The sequence below is a fragment of the Monodelphis domestica genome, chromosome 2 (assembly GCF_027887165.1).
Source record: "Monodelphis domestica isolate mMonDom1 chromosome 2, mMonDom1.pri, whole genome shotgun sequence".
In the NCBI taxonomy this organism is placed as follows: domain Eukaryota; kingdom Metazoa; phylum Chordata; class Mammalia; order Didelphimorphia; family Didelphidae; genus Monodelphis; species Monodelphis domestica.
Genome location: NC_077228.1, coordinates 100,010,088 through 100,028,654, shown reverse-complemented (window position 1 = coordinate 100,028,654; position 18,567 = coordinate 100,010,088). Strand labels below are relative to the sequence as shown.

General features: G+C 39.8%; 1 protein-coding gene across 1 annotated transcript in view; it reads right to left on the bottom strand.

Annotated features, from left to right (window-relative positions):
• Window positions 1-2,259: 2,259 nt before the first annotated feature.
• Window positions 2,260-18,567, bottom strand: part of CRB1 (crumbs cell polarity complex component 1) — a 227,487-nt gene continuing 211,179 nt past the window's right edge. The window contains exons 7-9 of the mRNA XM_056815688.1: window positions 12,153-12,700; window positions 9,019-9,184; window positions 2,260-3,183 (exon numbers count right to left, since the gene is read on the bottom strand). Coding sequence (XP_056671666.1) covers window positions 2,273-3,183; window positions 9,019-9,184; window positions 12,153-12,700 — 1,625 coding nt within the window. The 3' untranslated portion in view covers window positions 2,260-2,272. The remainder of the gene's footprint in view (window positions 3,184-9,018; window positions 9,185-12,152; window positions 12,701-18,567) is intronic.

Sequence of the window (18,567 nt, the reverse complement as noted above, 5' to 3'; positions counted from 1 at the left end):
TCTCTCCTCTCTTCTCTCTCTCTTCTCTCTCTCTCTCTCTCTCTCTCTCTCTCTCTCTCCTCTCTCTCTCTCTCTCCTCTCTCTCTCTCTCTCTCTCTCTCTCTCTCTCTCTCTCTCTCTCTCTCTCTCTCTCTCTCTCTCTCTCTCTCTCTCTCTCTCTCTCTCTCTCTCTCTCTCTCTCTCTCTCTCTCTCTCTCTCTCTCTCTCTCTCTCTCTCTCTCTCTCTCTCTCTCTCTCTCTCTGTCTTTCACCGCCCCCCTCCATGTTCTACCCCAGCCTTGCTTCCTTGGGCTTCCAATAAGACTGGCCTCTTATCCTACGTTCTTCTGGAGCCATTGGTGTTTCACTCTCCCCCTCACCACCACCATTCCTTGCTGCTTCTCTCTGGGATTGCCTTCCATCCACTACATGGGATCTTAAGTGTGCCTCATTGTTTATATAGCATCTCCCTCAATAAAAAATGTCAGCATTTTGAGGGCAGGGAGAGTGTTTTACCTTTCCTTGTATATGCAGAGTGTCTAGCCCATAGGAAGTGCTGGATAAATGGATGCAGATTGACATAAAGAATCTGTGATTTCATTGGTGCAGGAATCCGCGCCACAAATCACCCATCTTTAATTTAAACTTAAAGTCTTAGAAAGAGGCTCAGAGGCTTATTCATGGTTGTATAACCAATTGGTATCAGGTGGGAATTGAATGCAATTTTTCCTGACTTTAGGTGCCTAAAATTCTGTCTACTTACCATGGTGCCTCTCAATAATTATTACTATAATTGTTATAGGGTTTCCCAAGTGTTTTCCCATCCAGTTTCCTTAGATGACTCACAACAAACCCAGGAAGTAGGTACAAATTCTCATTCTACAGACCTAAAACTGAGGAGGGAGGTCTTGGCGAAAGTGACTTGAGTTCAATGGGGATATTATTGGGAATGTAGATTCTAAGTGGTCACTTTATTAGAAATATTAATAATATGGAATTAGGTCTTGATCAATGACACATGTAAAACCCCAGTAGAATTACTCATTGGTTATTGGAGGAGGGGAGGAGGGGGAGGGAAAGAATCATGAATCATGTAACTGTGGGAAATATTCCAATTTCATGACATTAATATTGTGTATATCTAGTTTTTGCTTATTTGAGGTCCATATTGGATCCCCCTAGTAGAATGGAAGCACCTTAAGGGCAAGAGCCATTGTGGTTTTCTGTCTCTATCCTCATGTGCCTTATACAATGCCTGATTGGCACAGAGGAGTCACTTCATAAAACCTTTTTTAATTGAATTGAATATAAGATTAATTCTAAGCCATAGTCTCATTATAATACATTATGCTACCTTTACAATATATTGCAATCAAGACCATTGAGAGAAGGGAAGAGACAGACAGACAGACAGACAGACAAATGGAGAGATAGGAGAGAGACAGACACAGAGACACACAGAGAGAGACAAAGTGAATGAAATAACTTCCATGCTAGGGCCTCTATTTTACTATGATTGATTGTAAATAACCATAATCCATTTGGGCAAATTGGTGTGCCTATCTGAAAACAGGAGATTTACAAATAATGAGCCAAAACACAGAAATAGATTGTAAACTTCTTGAGAACAAGGAATATCTTATTATTCCCTCTCAATGTCTTAAATATAGTAAATGTTTGATAAATGTTGAACAAATATCTTTAATGTTTCAAAAACTCAAAAGCATGTAAACCATGGAACATGATAACTTCCTTGAATGGTAGTCTTGAAGTAATATAATTTTTTAGAAAAATAATATATTAGGTGCCTCAATTCTAGAAGACTTCATGGGCTCCTGTCAATGAGTTCTCATATCCTAAGAAAGATACTGGAGAAATATTCTCCCTTGGTAATTTGGTTGAAGTTGAAACCAACTTAACTGGATAGGTCCTGTTGGGGAAGGACACGGCCAGACCTCATTGGAGTTTAGATAGGATCATAAATAAGAGAAAGAGAATTTAGGGTCCCAATCTTTCAATTCATGATGAGCAAATTATGTCACAGAGTAATTAAACCTAGTAAATTGTATCTTAGTGATTTACCCAGGACTGTGCAACTAGTTAGTGCCTGAGGTGGTATGTGAAACCAGACTGCAAACACAGTTCTCTAATCCCTATGCCACTTAGCTGCCTGTTAACCACTTGACATAACAGGTGAGGAAGACATTGTATGCCCCAGGGGCTAAAAATAAAATCCAGAAATAATTAAGGGATGTTCTAAAAATTAGGGATCCTCCAGTGGCAGTGACAGTACTTACCTGCACAATTTTCCTGTATAGTTACCAAAACACAGACAGGAATAGCCATTGATACCATCGATGCAGGTCGCTCCATTTGCACATCTGTGATTCTCACAGTCATCAATGTTTGTTTCACAGTTTACACCTGTGTAGCCAGGATTACATTTGCAAGTGTAGCCAGCAATCCTATCAGAGCAGTTGCCATAGACACAGGGTTTGGAAAAGCATTCATCAATGTTGATTTCACAGTGCGCCCCAGTCCACCCTATGGGACACACACAGCCATAAGAGTTATAGAAGTCTTCGCAGTCTCCATCATGCCAACAGGGGTCAGAATTGCAGGCGTCCACCTGCAAACAGCCAGTGACCACCGAATTAGTGGATATTTTGAGAAACTGCTCGTCCTGGGGCTTTTTAGTGTGACCATCAGCATTTTCAAAGTAAGAGAGATAAATGCCACCAATTTCTATCGAGCTAAGACATCCTCGAAGACCATCAAGATTGTCAAAGGGCTTGTCACCCAGATAAATATTTGTCTCTTCCCTTAAAAAGTTGAGGTTTCCAGTAGCCACTGCACTAGTCACAATAGTTGTTTGGTCGTCCACTTCCATTCGCCATCGAGATGACTGGGCCAATGGCTCTATCATAGAAAGAAACACCTGGTGCCACATTCCATCACTCACTGGCTGCATACTTTTCAGGCTCAACATATAAAAGCTATTGCCACTTTGTAGTTGAAATATTAATCTAGAATTCTGAATGCTTATAGTAATAAATTCTGGTTCTTTCTCTGCATACAGTAAGATGACATCTGAGTCTCTGGTTCGGAAACCAAATGTAATATTGGTGAGTTCCCTTGTGATCTTTCCATTGCTTCTAAAAAATATGGCACTCTCCCGCCCACTGAACACGGCACTGGCAATACCTAAGAAAAGAAAATGATACCAATAAGCTCTTCTAGTTCTTTTCAATCAATTAATCCATCAAGAAGCACTCATGCAGCTATGTAGTGATAGAGTGGAAAGAATACTAGGTTTGTGGTCTTAGGACCTTAGGTTCAAATCCCAGCTGTCCAGTTCTTTTTGATCTCAGGTAAATCACTTAACCTCTCAACATCCTGATTTTCATTATCTTTAAAATAAAAAAAAAAAGTTGGACTAGATGAATTCTTAAAACCCCCTTTAAGCCCTAAATGTCCACGCCCTATGATACAAATACAAATACATTACAAAAGACAGTCAAGATCCATACTTCTTTTTATTACCTTGCAAAATCATTGTGTATAGTTTGCTTTTTAAAAATTTTTAAGTAGGAAAGAGTCTTTGAAACTTCAGTTATCATTATGGGGTTCTCCAAGCACTGAGATATTTATTAGAACTCCCTCAGCCTAGTGAAACAAAATGGAACCAGAACTGTTGTCTTCATTTTATAGAACCATAATAAGGAATTTTTGCACTTGAATAAGTAAAAGAAACCATCTCTAGGCAAAGGGCACAAAGGTACCTGCAGTTGGAATAAAGTGAAGGGTAGCCACAGGGATATGATGGTAGATATTTAAAATGCGCTCTCTAGAGACAAAAAACAATACCCCTAAAACATTTTTAACAGCTATGGTGGCTCAGTGGATTGGGAACCAGGCTTAGAGACAGAAAGTCCTGGGTTTCAGATCTTGTCTCAAACACTTCCTAGCTGTATGACCCTGGCCAAGTCACTTAACCCCCATCCCTCCATTCCCCCAGCCCTTATTGTTCTTCTGTCTTGAAACCAATACACAGTATTGATTCTAAGATGGAAGGTAAGGGTATGTTTTTTTTTTAATTAATCTTCATCATCATTACATTTTCTTCATCAAGTCGAGACAATCAAAAATACAATCAAGTCCTGATTTGTAGTGAGGTATAAATGTTGTTCACACTTGACAATCAGTCAAGAGATGGTCCAAGCTGCCTGTAGTACCCCCCCATACACACACACACCTAAATAATACACAGGGAGGATTAGGGACAAGGACACCACAAAGCACCTGCTAAGAAGACCAGCCAGCTAGAGGAAGAGGACCACTGAGGAAAACAATCAATCAAACATTCCAACTAACCTCAGCACCTGGTTATTGGGAGCAATTTAGTTGTTTCCTTTTACTCTACATGTCAGAAGACTTATCTTGGAGTGACAGGGAGGGGGAAGTGATAAGCTGCACAGCAAAACTCTGTTTGCTTCTGGGAAAATGTCTAAGCAAGGACTCAAAATCAACTTCTAACGCACCCTTGAAGTTTCATAGAGCTTAAAGGGGCTCCTTGATTTTACAGAGAAGGAAAATGAGACTCCATAGAGGGGCAAGTGACTTGTCTAAAGTCACAGCAGAAGAATCATTCATCTCTTACTAAAATTAAAGCTGAGATAAGGTTCATAAGAGTCCAGTTTTACAGAACCTAAAATCTGTTAGATCTGGAAGGGACCTGAAAGATGACCTTGTCTAATAACCATATTTTGCAGAAGACAAAATAGTGGCCCTTAGTCAAAACAGGGATAGAATCAAATATTCTTCTTATGCACTGACCCAGTCATTCTGGAGAGCAATCTGGAACTATGCCCAAAGGACTATAAAATGTGCGTACCCTTTGATCCAGCAATACTGCCTTACTGACAATACTGACTACCTGACAATACTAGGGTACCATGCAGGGAACAAAACTCCCCTCTTCCTCCATGCAATATTTTCTCCTCCTTTCCTACAGACCAAACTTCTTGTTTCCTCTTGTTGGCCCCTTGTTTTTTCCTCTGGACATTACCCCACCCCCTGGTCCTGCTTTGTCTCAATATGCCCCTTGTTGAATCCTTTGGATCCAAAGATGATGAAGCTTTGCTGTAAAAAAAAAAAAAGCAATACTGGGTCTATATCCCAAAAAGTTCCAAGGAAGAGGAAAAGGAACTCATGTAAAAAAATATTTCTAGCAGCTCTTTTTGTGATGGCAAAGAATTGGACATAGAAAACTGTCAATTAATTGGGAAATGGCTAAACAAGTTGTGGAATATGATTGGGATGGAATGATATTATGCAATAAGAAATGATGAGTAGGATGTCTTCAGAAAAACTTGGAAAGACTTACATAAACTGATGCAAAGTGAAGTGAGCAAAACCAAGAGAACATCATACAGTAAGACTATGTTTCTCAACTATGAATGACTTTGCAGACAGTTTTAAAGGACTTATGATGAAAAATACTTTCTACATCCAGAGAAAGAACTGAAGGAGTCTGAATGCAGACTGAAGCATACTTTGTAAAATTTTATTTTTCTTTAGGGGATCAGGGAAGCAGAGGTGATCCCAGAAAAGTCAGGGGGGCCCTGGTGCTAGCCCCTCTATCTAGAACCTGCTCTGTTGAACCCTGTCACCATATAGAGTCATCTCTCTAGGCCAAAGTTTCTCCCCACACCATCATCATTTATCCCACAGACTTTCTCCCAATCCCTGAAACAAGCCCAGTTCCTGCTTTCTTTCTTGGAGGAATACAATAAAGGAAGAAAAGAAAGAAATAAACATAAAAGGTTCTATGAACTAGTCATGGTGCTAAGTGCTTTACAAACACCGCCTAATTTGATTCTCACAACAACCTTAGGAGATAGATATTAGGAATACCACATTTTACAGTTGAAGAAACTGACTCAAGCAGAAATTAAGTGACTTACTTGGGGTCACACAGCTAGGAAGTTTTAAGAGGATGGATTTGAACAGAGGTCTTCCTGACTCCAGTTTATAGTTCTATCCCCTCATTCACCCAGCTGCCTCCATTCCAATAAAGTCATTCCTCATTAACTCCTTAAATATAATCTGATTATTTGTCAGAGGCTTCCCTGGGGAAAATACCCACCCTTAGGCAATCCCCCTATATAACTACTCTGGATAAATATTCTCTGGAGAGAGAAGCTGAGCCAGGCAGAGACAAGGCAATTTTTCCTTTTCCTTTTCTGTAGTTAGAACCTTTGGTCTGCACCTATGCAGACCAGACCGATTTTCAACATTTTTAAATATGCCAAAGAAGATCCCACATCTGCTAAGAGAGGCTCTTCATCATATCACAGATTTATTTAGACCTAGAGGAAACGTCAAAGAACATCTTGGCCAGCCTCACCCATTAGAGGAGACATAAATCCACAGAAGCTGAGACTTGCCAAGAGTGGCACATGAATGAAGTAGCAGAGCCAGGTTGGGTGCCCGTGTCCTTTGACTACCAATAATGTTTTTTTCCACTCTCTCTGGCAGCAAATGACCAATTAACTGTAGGTTTCGGTCAGAACATAGCACTTTTTAACATGCTGTGGTCACAATCTTTGATTTGGATTATATCCATGATGCCCACGCTTATAGTTTATATTTATTTTCTTTTTCTAATTCAACTCATTTGGTTCTCATTTATACATATTTAGATTATAAACATAATAGCTTTGCTGGGGGGTAGAGGTGAGACTAGACTTATTTGGTCATTGGGAACTCCCTCTGCCAATGCAGATGAGCATCTGTTCTACCATTTGTATCTTATAGAGAAGCCCAAGGCACTAAGGGTTAACCTTCCTTAACTAGTCCACCCAACTCATCTTTGGCTGAGGTGCTACTTGAACTCAGGTCTTCCAGACTCTAAGGAAAACTCTCTCACCACTGTGTCTCTGTCTCAGAATCCACAAAGCACTTCTCTCCTTGTCATTGCTCCATCCTCAACTTCATGCTTTAAAAATCTTTGGTTTCAAGTTAGGGAAATACACCTACAAACCTGAATAAAATTGTGATGGGCAAATCAAACCCATCGCTGTGCGGGAACTGTACTATTAGACCTAACCTCGATGTAGTTTAGTGGTTTAAAAGCCTACAATGATTGGATCATAACATCTTGCAAAATTAGATCTTAGAAAGTGGAAAAGGTGAACTCTAGCATTTGCACTAACCAAACCCTTCACCTCTCTCAAAGGAAAATGGTATCATATCTATCCAATTATAGTCGCTTTCTTCTCTGAGTTAAGCCTTTTGCCTTAGACATTTTTGTCTGGTTGAGATTCAGACACTAGCTATTTCTCTCACATTTTACATATGTTGACCCTGGCTCTCTATCAGTGTGATTAAAAAGAAAAACAACAAACCACCTACCAAACCTCTATTTTCCAGGGGCATCTTTTCTGGGGATTGCATTACTCAAGTTTTAGGTGACTTTTTGCATTCCATTTTAGTGGATGAGAGGAACAGGGAGAAGCGATATGGGCTGAATGATGGTCATTAATGTGGGGCCTTCATTAGTTTCAAAAATCTTGTGCTTTTTGCAAAGATACCATTAGAGTGACTTGGACTTTCTGTAGAATGCTGATGGGATTAGGGACTTAGGTTTTATCATTCAGACATTTCACTTAAGAAAAGAGAACTAAGATACCAATAATGTTCATTCCAAAATGAAAGGGAAAATCCTAAAATCAACCCTTGTGCTACTCAAACTAAGAGAAGTAGTTTACTAAAGCACCAGAGGGTGATAGGCAAGGTATTTTACAATCTGAACCAGATAGACATTGCACAATGAATAAATGAAGAAAAATGTTACTTCTGAGAAACCCTTTTTAATCTTTAGTCTCATTCCATTCGTCAAAGTCAGGATAACCTTCATTTCCCAAAAGAGCCTAAAGCAAACTAAAAATTTATCCTCACCCAGGCCCAAAGCAATATTAGAAAGTCAGATTCGGTCATAAGTTTTATATTCCTGCTTCTTAAAAGCAGAGATTAGAATTTATTGTCATTATTATTATTTATTAAGAGAGGCCAGATGGCAAGCGTCCTGGGTCCAAATCATGCCTCTGCCCCTGACTAATTGTACCATCTTGGTAAAGTCATGTAAACTCTGGGCATATTCTCATTCATACCTTAGGGGAGAGGAGAAGGGGTGTGACATGATAGAACTGTCTGGAAAACAGGGCAACAGAACTGGGATGAGGATATTAACTCATTTCTATAACTCTTAACTATAGAGCCAGAAAAGATATGAGAGGACATCTTGTTCATCTCTCCCTGCTTGCCTACTTTGTATCCTTAGAACTTAGTACTAAGCTTGGAGGAGAGATAATAGTATCAATAATATTCATTAACTGACAAACTTATTTTACAGATGAAGAAACTGAGGCTCAGAGAGGTAAGATATTTAGTCACACAGGTAGCCAGGGGAGAAGCAGTTCCACTTCTTTCTTTGGGTTCCAGAGCTACTCAGCAGGAGCAGGAAGGATTCAGAGAATGCTAATAACTCTTCCTCCTAATCCCTTGGCTAAGCCTCCCCCTAGCCTCAAAGCTCCATTATATTATCCAATAGGGTTAAAGGTGGGATGAGAAATCTTTCAGACTCCAGGATCACTTTTTCCCAGTAATGCAGGGAGATTGTAACCTAGGGCTCCCTGGGCTGCATTTTATTTGGGGGAGCCCAGAAGTACAGATGATTGATTGCCTTTATTCATCAGAGGAGTTCGAGCTGGGATTCGTCCAAATCTCATCGGGATTATCAAGAGACAGAAGAAGCAGCCAAAGAGGGGGCCCATCTGACTTCCATTTGAAGTGAGCAAGATTTGGAGAGATGGAGGAAAGAGAAAAAGGGCTTTGGGCTTAACTCAGGACTTTTTCTAGTACTCTTGTTGTGGCACCCCATTTTTTTAGCAGACTGATACTTAGGTCTGCATTATTTTTATGTAGATGCCTCTTTGTGATTAATTGGAAAAGAGGATGCCTTTAAAATATACCTACATTCAAAGCCTTTTGATACCAGCTGACACTGGAATTCAGGTGGGCATGGGCTGAGTTCACACCACTTGACTTCCTCACAGGCTTTTCCTGCTGTGTTTGGGGGACATGAGCAGGTGAAGTCATCCCAGATGGAATAGCAAACACCTCCATTGTGGCAGGGGTTGTACTAGAAGAAAGAAATGAAAAGCAGAAATAATATTATCAGGTAGGGGTGGAATGGAAACAAGCAAGATTAATTATATTAAACACGGCCTGTTTCTCTTTCCTCACCCCAAGTCTTGCCCTTCCCCAGATTTTCTCTTTGTTAAGAAAAAGGAAAGCTATAGATGCTAGAGTCAACAACTTCTCTTTCCTTCTTTCCTTCTCCCTCCGTTCCTTCCTTTCCTCTTTCCTTCCTTCCTTTCCTTCCTCTTTCCTTCCTTCCTTTCCTTCCTCCCTCCCTCCCTCCCTCCCTCCCTCCCTCCCTTCCTTCCTTCCTTCCTTCCTTCCTTCCTTCCTTCCTTCCTTCCTTCCTTCCTTCCTTCCTTCCTTCCTTCCTTCCTTCCTTCCTTCCTTCCTTCCTTCCTTCCTTCCTTCCTTCCTTCCTTCCCTTGCTCAGGGTCATGCAGCTAGTAAATGCCTGAGGCCATATTTTAACTCAGGTCTTTCTGACTCTAGGCCCAGTGCTCTCTACTCACAGCACCACTTAGCTGCTCCCTGGACATTTTCTTTTTCTTTTAAATCCTTATCTTCTGTCTTAAAATCAATTCTAAGACAGAAGAGCAGAAAGGGCTAGGCAGTCAGGGTTAAATGAGTTGCCAAGACCAAATTTGAATGCAGGACCTCTGGACTCCAGTCCTGTTGCTCTATCCACTGGACCACCTGGCTGCCCCGTGGTCAGCATTTTCTTTTTCATCACTCTATGTGTGTTTCGTGTCTCTGAGAGTATAACACAAAGAGAAATGCTTAAAAGCCAAAGGGGCAAGGGTGACTTTTATCCAGTCTCTTTTGATGTATTCCAAAAGGATTTTTCTTGAGATTTGAACTTCCCAAACAGGAGACATAGTTACTACCATATTCATTTTAGATGTTGTTTCCAAAGCATTTCAAATAAAATGGGAATTTTAGTGATTCCACATGTGGATAAGTGCTTTATTTAACCTGTGGCACTCTCTACTTGAGGGATAGATTCATATATTTTGGGGGGTTAAGCTTCTGGAACATGCTTCTTTCTTGTTGTTCAGAGTTGTGATTTCATCAGTGGGGAGAACTCCCTGGTATGGTGACTCCATATGTTAGAGAGTTTCCTGGAGCTCTGCAACATTAAATGACTCACCCACAATCACAAAGCTAGTCAGAAGCAGAACAAAAACCCAGAGTTTCCTGATCTCAACCAACCCTTTATCTACTACTATCCTATACTGCTTTTTCTCTTCAGGAGTACAGAACTGGAAAAAGAAAAGAGAGCATTTTTATAATAATATTTTATGATTGCTTATAGACAATTGCAGTAATAGAAGTAAGCTAGGTACTTTCATAGCTGATTTTCTTAGAAATGCTGTACTTTTCTGGTGGGTGAGGTTTACTTGGTCTCTTTAGTACAAGAGCTGACAATTAAATCTATAAAATGGCTATAAGAGCTTGAGAAATAAATCCTGTATATGATCTTTAAAAGGAAGTGTACTAGAGAAAGAACTGTGGGAGCAGAAACACAGAAAAAAAAACAACTACTTGATCACATGCTTCAATGGGGATATGATTCAGGATGTTGACTTTAAACGATCCCCCTAGTGCAAATACTAATAATATGGAAATAGGTCTTGATCAATGACACATGTAAAACCCAGTGCAATTGTGTGTTGGCTCTGGGAGGGTGGTGAGAGGAGAGGAGGGAAAGAACATAAATCATGTAACCATGGAAAAATTATCTTAATCAATTAAATAAATTTCTTTTAAAAGAGAAAAAATAGAAAGAGAAAAAAAGGAAGTGTGCTGCTATAGAAACATGTCCACTTTGAAGCCATGAATATTTGAGTTCAAGTCTAGCCTCTGACACATACTTCTTGTGTGATCTTGGACAAGTCATTTACCTCAGCATTCCAGGCACTTCACTATAAATTTCAGAGAAGTTACTAACTCGAATTGGTAGGTGTTTCCTCATCTGTAACTTTCTTATAGTAATGAAATCATGAGTCTGGTCCTTATTCCCTATCCAGGGTTGGCAAGAGCTAAACCCGGGTCCAAATTCAACCACCTATTTGTTTCTGCATGTCGAGGGAGTGAAGAATGACATAAGATTTTAAATATTAAATACTTTAAATACTAAATCTTCAAATACTAAAACTTTATTTAAAAATGCAAAAATATATTTTAAAAAATGCTTAGCTCACTTGCTCTACACAAAGAGGTAGGCTGGATTTGGCTCACTGTTTGCTGACTCCTGCCAAGATAGTGGGGCTGTTTCTGTTGGAATTTTAGTCTTTTCTTTTACCCTTTGTTTTTGTGACTTATCAGTATATGTGGATTCTTGCATGGTCCTAATAACTTTAAAATGACATATTTGATCCATAGAGAGTTTTCTAATTTGTTGTTGATCACCAAAGGGCTGTGCTAGAATTTACCCCTGCTGGAAAAAAATATCTCTTAGCTTGGACATTGCCAATGATGTGTTTATAGCATCCTTGATAGAGATAGACACTTCACAAAGCAGCATCAAAATAGATGGGAGAGCTGGGTGGCACCTTGGATAGAGTGCTGGGCTTGGAGTCAGCATGACTGCTTCCTAAGTTCAAATCTGGCTGTTGGTATTTCCTAGCTATATGATCCTAGAAAAGTCACTTAACCCTGTTTGCCTCAGTTTCCTCATTTGGAAAATGAGCTTGAGAAGGAAATAGCAAACCACTCTAATTTCTTTGCCAAAAAAGTCCCCAAATGAGGTCACCAAAAAGGACATGACTGAAACAACTGAACAATGGCAAATCAAGAATGAACATGAGAAGAAATCCAGAGTTAATAGGTAGGTGGCTAAAATACCAAGTCTGGAACTGAGAAAGATTTGAGATCCAATCTGGCTTCATGTTCTAGCCATATAGCCCCGGGGCAAGTCACTTTGCCTCAGTTTCCCTTATCTGAAAAAATGGAGATAATAATCTTACCTTGCAAAGGTTGTCCCCAGTACAACCAGGCGTCACATTGACAAGAGTCTGATTGAGAGTTGAATTTCCTTTTGTAATGGGGAAGAACTCCAATTTCTGGCTGTTTAATCTTATATCCTGGATACATCCTTTGAAGTACCCACCCCAGACTTCAGTTCCCTTTTTATCTGGCAGGCCTCCAACGTAGAGAATGTCACCAGTTTGAATTTTCCACGTGGAAGTGGAAAGGGATCCTAGGTTTTGGGAAGACTGATAGAGTTCGATTTTATTTGGTATGATTTTCAAAGATATCAAGTGAATGTTTCCATCATTTAGAAGGGATCTTCCTAGTAACTTGGGAGAACTTGGAGCCAGTACTGCTAGTCTTCCATGTTCTAGCCAGACACTGAGGTACTGGAAAGTACTGTTCCTCAAAGCCAGGAGAAAGCCAAATGATCTGCGGGTTCGGACAAACATGGAGAGGGTGACAATCTCCTCTGGGTTGTTGTCAAGTCTGAAGAGAGCATATCCTGTGGAGTCATCCTGTCCAAATCTGCCAGGTGTATACTCTTTAGAAATTTGGGGGCAATAGAGGTAGAGGGAAGAGAAACAACAAAGAAATATATTAGGAGCAACAGGTAAGAAAAGAATGGACAGGAGAAGAAATCAAGAGTTGATAGCTAGGTAGTACAATGGCTGGAATATCAAGTCTGGAATTGAGAAAGATTTGAGATCTAATCTGGCTTCATGCTCTAGTCATACAGCCCTGGACAAGTCACTTTGCCTCAGTTTCCCTCATCTGAAAAATGGAGATAATAATAGCACCTAGTGCCTTAGGGTGGTTGTGAGGATCAAATGAGATGATTTTTTTAAAGCACTTTGCAAACCATAAAGCACTTTGTAAGTACCAGCTATTATTTCATCATTATTATAATACATAATTGACTTTTCTTTTAAACCCAATACTGTGTATTGACTCCAAGGCAGAAGAGTGGTAAGGGCTAGGCAATGGGTGTCAAGTGACTTGCCCAAGGTCACACAGATGGGAAGTGTCTGAGGCCAGATTTGAACCTAGGACCTCCCATCTCTAGACCAGGCTCTCATTTCACTGAGTCACCCCGGACATAATTGACTTTTAAAAATCCTTATCTTTCATCTTAGAATCAATATTGTATTTTGGTTCCAAGGCAGAAGAGTGATAAGGGCTAAACAATGGGGACTAAGTGACTTGCCCAGGGTCACATTGCTAGGAAGCATCTGATCTCAGATTCGGAACCCAGGACTTTCTATCTCTAGGACCCTAGGGCAAATACTAATAATATGGAAATAGGTCTTAATCAGTGACACTTGTAAAACCCAGTGAAATTTCTCATTGGCTGGGGGGGGGGGGCGAGTTAGGAAGGGAGGGTGAAGGAGGAAGGGAGGGAAAGAACATGAATAATATAATCATGGAAAAATATTCTAAATTAATTAATTGAATAAACAAAAAAAACCGACTGAGTCACCTACTTGCCCTTATAACTGACTTTTAAGAGAGTTAATGCTGTTTTTAGAAAGTCAGCATGCCATAGAAGCTAGTTTCAGAGAGGGAAAAGACCTGAATTCAAATGCAGCCTCTAGCATATACTGGCTATATGTATACCTCTGGGAAATGTCCCTAACTTTCAGTGCTTGAGGCAATTCTCTCAATCCTGGAGTTCTACTTATCTGCATTGTCCTGAGAGGTTTCTTTCCCAGGTATTCTTCTTTTTTGGGGGGTGGGAGGGGGATTTTATTTAATTAGTTAATTTAGAATATTTTTCCATGGTTACAAGATTCATGTTCTTTCTATCCCCTCCTCTACCCACTCCGGTAGCTGATGTGCAATTCCACTCCCAGGTATTCTTGATGCAAATGAAATTACAGGTAAATTCTAAAATAATATTAATACCATGAATATTAAAATGTAAGGAAGGTAAAGGTACATCTAGTCCACCTCCCTCTCCTTTTACATGATGGAAAACTGAGGACCTGGATAGTGACATGTGACCTGATCAAAGATAAAACAACTAGTAGGTGGCTGAGGCAGGATTCAAATCTAGGTCTTCTAACTTTAATGCAACTTTTATTTTCCATTCTAGGGAATTAGATGGTGAAGTAATGGATGAAGCATTGGACTCAGAGTCAAAAAGATCTGAGTTCAAATTCTACCTCCAATATTTATTGACTGTGTGACCCAAGAAAACCCCTTTCCTCTCTCTGTGCCTCAGTATCTATAAAATAAAGACACTGGACCTGAGGACCTCCAAGGTCCCTTCTCATTCCAAATTTAATATTGATACTATGCTCTGCCATCTTTCATCCCAATAATAGATTGATTTGATGGGGGCTCATCCATGGAGAACTTGAGTCCCATGAAGTGGGACCTACGTCAGAGAACCAGGTGATTCAGTGGGTCTTTTATGAAATCAAGGCATTTCAAGTCACACACACACACTGTAAACCTTAAAATTTCTCAGACTTATGAATGTTGGAAATTTCCCCCATTGGGGAATCTTCTACTTAAAAAAATTCCCTAGCAGATAGTGAGAATTCTACTTGAACATGAAAACTTGCCTTGGGAATATCCCTACTCCACCCTACTTAAGACTGCTTTAGGACAGAAAACACCTTGCTGAACAATGAAAGTGCTTTCACCCATGCTTATGGAAAGGACAGGAAGTTCTTTGAGTCATGACTGTTTTTAAAATTGATACAATGGGATGCTAGGTACCCATATAGGTGGGGCAACTTGTAAACTACTTAAACCTAAAAGGGTGATAACTTATTCAGAGGTTTTTTCTTAATGAAATTTGTCGACACAGCAGCATTTTTTTCTGACTTACTAAAGAGATTAAAACTACTCAGCTGTGAATTCAAAATGGGTGGTCCTTTTAGAAACATCTACAGTGATTGGTAGATGTAAGGACTTAGGGGAGGTGACAGAGGAAATTTTGCCCTTAAAAATAAGAGCTTGGATCTCATTCAGGGGATCTGGATTTCTGATTCTCATTCTGGAGGATCTCATTCTGAGAGACTCATTTCCTTGAGGACTGATGCTTGAGGGCTCTTTCCTTGGAGATAGATCTCTTTGAGGAGAAGTGCTCTTGGAGAAAATCTCATTCTGAAGGAGAGCTCCTTGAGGAGCTCCTCTGAGGGGCTCTGTCCCTCTGGGGTAGGAGTTCTGGAGGCTCTTGAGAGAGGCCCGTTGAAACAATCTCTGGCTGGAAGACTCTTTGAGGAAGGACACTGGCCTGGTGTCACTAGTATCCTTGTTTAGTCAGACCTTGTGGTGAGTGTTAAAAAACTGACTGATTTCTCTTTTAAGACTCAGGTCTAGGCCATATTGGCTTGAGGCCCTTCATACTTATTCCTTTCTTACTCTCTCTCTCTTTCTTTGATTACTCATTGTATTGTTAATTAAAATCTCTATAAAACCCAATTGACTTGGGTATTTGAATAATTGGGAATATTTCCCTGGTGACCACCTTATATTTGATTTTAAAACCCAAGACACTGTAGTGAAACATATTTATGTGGTCAAATTTACTCACCCTCTCTTATATCTATCACAATTTATATCTTCCACTATTTTAATCACTACAGTTTAAGACCTCAACCATTTTAAATCTCACAACACACACACAAGATTCTATGAGCTATGTGCCTTATTCTGTGCATTCTATTTCTATAACATCTAATTTATGATCCAGATGAACCAGAATTTACTTAAGGGAAAACTGAGATAAACCAGATTTCAACAAAATCTGTTTAAAAATCTGTAGAAGATTCACCCATTTGTAAACTGACAATTTTCAAGATGACAAAGTTAAAAAATAAATCTTACTTAAGAAGTCAGTTATGTGCTAAATTTGATTTAAAAAACAAAGAATTCCTCTGAAAGGAGTGGTACAACAAAAAGAAACTGACAAACTTAAAAGTCAAATTTGTACATCTGACTAAGTCTCTTCATGATGTTCTCTTATTGCCTCTTTCGTTGTGCTATTTTAATTTTAAAATTTAAAGGCATTGCCTACAATTTAAATTTTAAAGGCATTGCCTACAATTTAAATTTTAAAGGCATTGCCATTCTTAAATTTTTATAATCCAAAACTAATTTAAAAAATCAAGACATTCAAGTATGAATGAGGGCAAAACTAATCTTCCAGATGTCCCTTATGATGTTATCCACTTGACTTTCTTCAGAAATATAGAATAAACGGGTAGCAGGGTAGCTCAGTGGATTGAGAGTCAGCTCTAGAGATGGTAGGTCCTGGGTTCAAATGTGACCTCAGACAATTCCCAGCTGTGTGACCCTGGACAAGTCACTTAACCCCCATTGCCTATACCACTCTTCTGCCTTGGAACCAATACTGTATTGATTCTAAGATTGAAGGTAAGGGTGATAAAAAAAGATATAGAATATTTTTGCTTATTCCTGATGCCTGGAATGCCCTCTTCTTTCCCACTTTCTCCAGCTTAATTTTTACTTATCCCTTAAGACCCAGCTTACCTTCCACCATGAAGCCTTTCTGCCACTCCTGGCCAAAAAGAGTTCTCAAACATCATGAAGTGTTCTGAACATCTATGTGTTCATCCCCATGGTGCACAGGTGTCACATCTAGCCTATTTAATTTTAATTTAATTTAATTTCAATGCTCTATGAGGATAGGAACTGTCTTATCAAAGTCCCTGTATTTCATGAGATCATGGGTCAGGAGCTAAATGGGATCTTAAAGGTCATTTAGTTCAAGCTTTCATTTACAGTTGGGTAAACTAAGGCCCCAAGAAGTAATTTTCCTAATGTTTTCCATCCCCTACCACAGTACTTATACAGTAGATATTTTATAAATGTTAAACTGAATTGCATTTTAAATGTTTTTAAAAAAATAAATGTATACCCATCGTTTTACTTAATGGAGGAAATCTCTTCCACTTCAGACAAAATTTGGACAAAGATTCCGATCAGTTTTCTTCTTGCTGATCTTCGGTAAACCTGCTTGGGCCATCAGCTGGTTTTGAAAACCACCTGCCTAAAAGGCTCCTTTTCCAGAGCACTCATTTTATTTTCTACAGGGCTAAGGCATTTTGAATCTGCATTTGGAGACCACCTGCTTGAGGCAACCGCGGGTAGCTTTCAAAGCATATTGTTAGATGAAATAACCTCTTTGAGAAGGGCAACAGCTCCAAATACATTGCAGGATTTTTATAGGCGAGAATATCCTTATTAAGACAAGTTGGCTCTCGAAGCTTCAGGGATTTGTGGGTCGGCACAGAGACCCTCCACCTCAGAGGTGGCAGGGGTCCTTGCCCATCACCTTAGGATGCCTGGAGCACCACTTTCCAGAGACAGATTAGAAGAGAGACAGTGCAGCAGTTCTTTTTGCTTAGGGAGCTTTCCCCATCAGCTCCTCCACTGCTATTCTACAGGGAATAAGCAGCTGTCTATATGGTCTGATTTGTGAGGAACCAGAAGACCTCCATACCCCGTCAGCCCTGAATACTGCATGGAGTTCTCACAGGACTTGTGCCTTTGGGCTGAGATACTGATGTCTCATGTAAAAATGCAAATGATCCCCAGAAAAGAGAAGACGTTCAACAGTGCTCCAACATGAACCTGTTAGTTTACATTGGAGAAAAGGGCTGGGGATCCACAAAAAGGCAAAAAACCCAGACTCTGCTCTCAGAGAGTAGAGACTCTAATGAGGAATCACCCCACAGGACATGGGGACCCTAGAACTGGTACGTTTTAATGATTGAAGGGTACAAAAAAAGGTGCAACCTATGGAAAAATTTCTGGAACCTCGGGTGGATGGAAGAACTCCATTGAAAGAGTTTCTGTACAAACAAGAGAATACCCTGAGCCTGAGAAGCTAGTGGCAGCTTCCTAAAGAGAGGAAGATACACAAATTTGGGGGGGGGGTAAGTGTTTCTAAAGCTTGTCCTAGAATAGAGGTCTAGAGTTACTGAGTATATTTTCCAAAGACCCATGGAGAGCAGGGCAAAGCTGGTACTGGGTCTGAGTCTGAACTCATGGCTCTTCCCAGGCTGCCTTTTAAACTCAGTGAATGAATATCAGGAAGATCCAGGAATCTCAGATATGTCATCTGAAAATGGATGAATTCTCTTAAACAACAAAGCTGGTATTGGGTTTGAGTCTGAATTCATGGCTCTTCCCAGGCTGCCTTTCAAACCCAGTGAATGAATATCAAGAAGATTCAGGAATCTCACATATATCATTTGAAAATGGATGAATTCTCTTAAACTATTCTTAAAGTGTCTTAGAAAACAATAATCAACCACAGAGATCTTGATGACCAAATTGGGTGAGTAAGGGCCCCCTAGAGTCTAAAACAACTTCAAAACAGAAAATGTTGTTTTAACTGAAAATTAAAAAGAAAAAAATGATTAGGTTTAT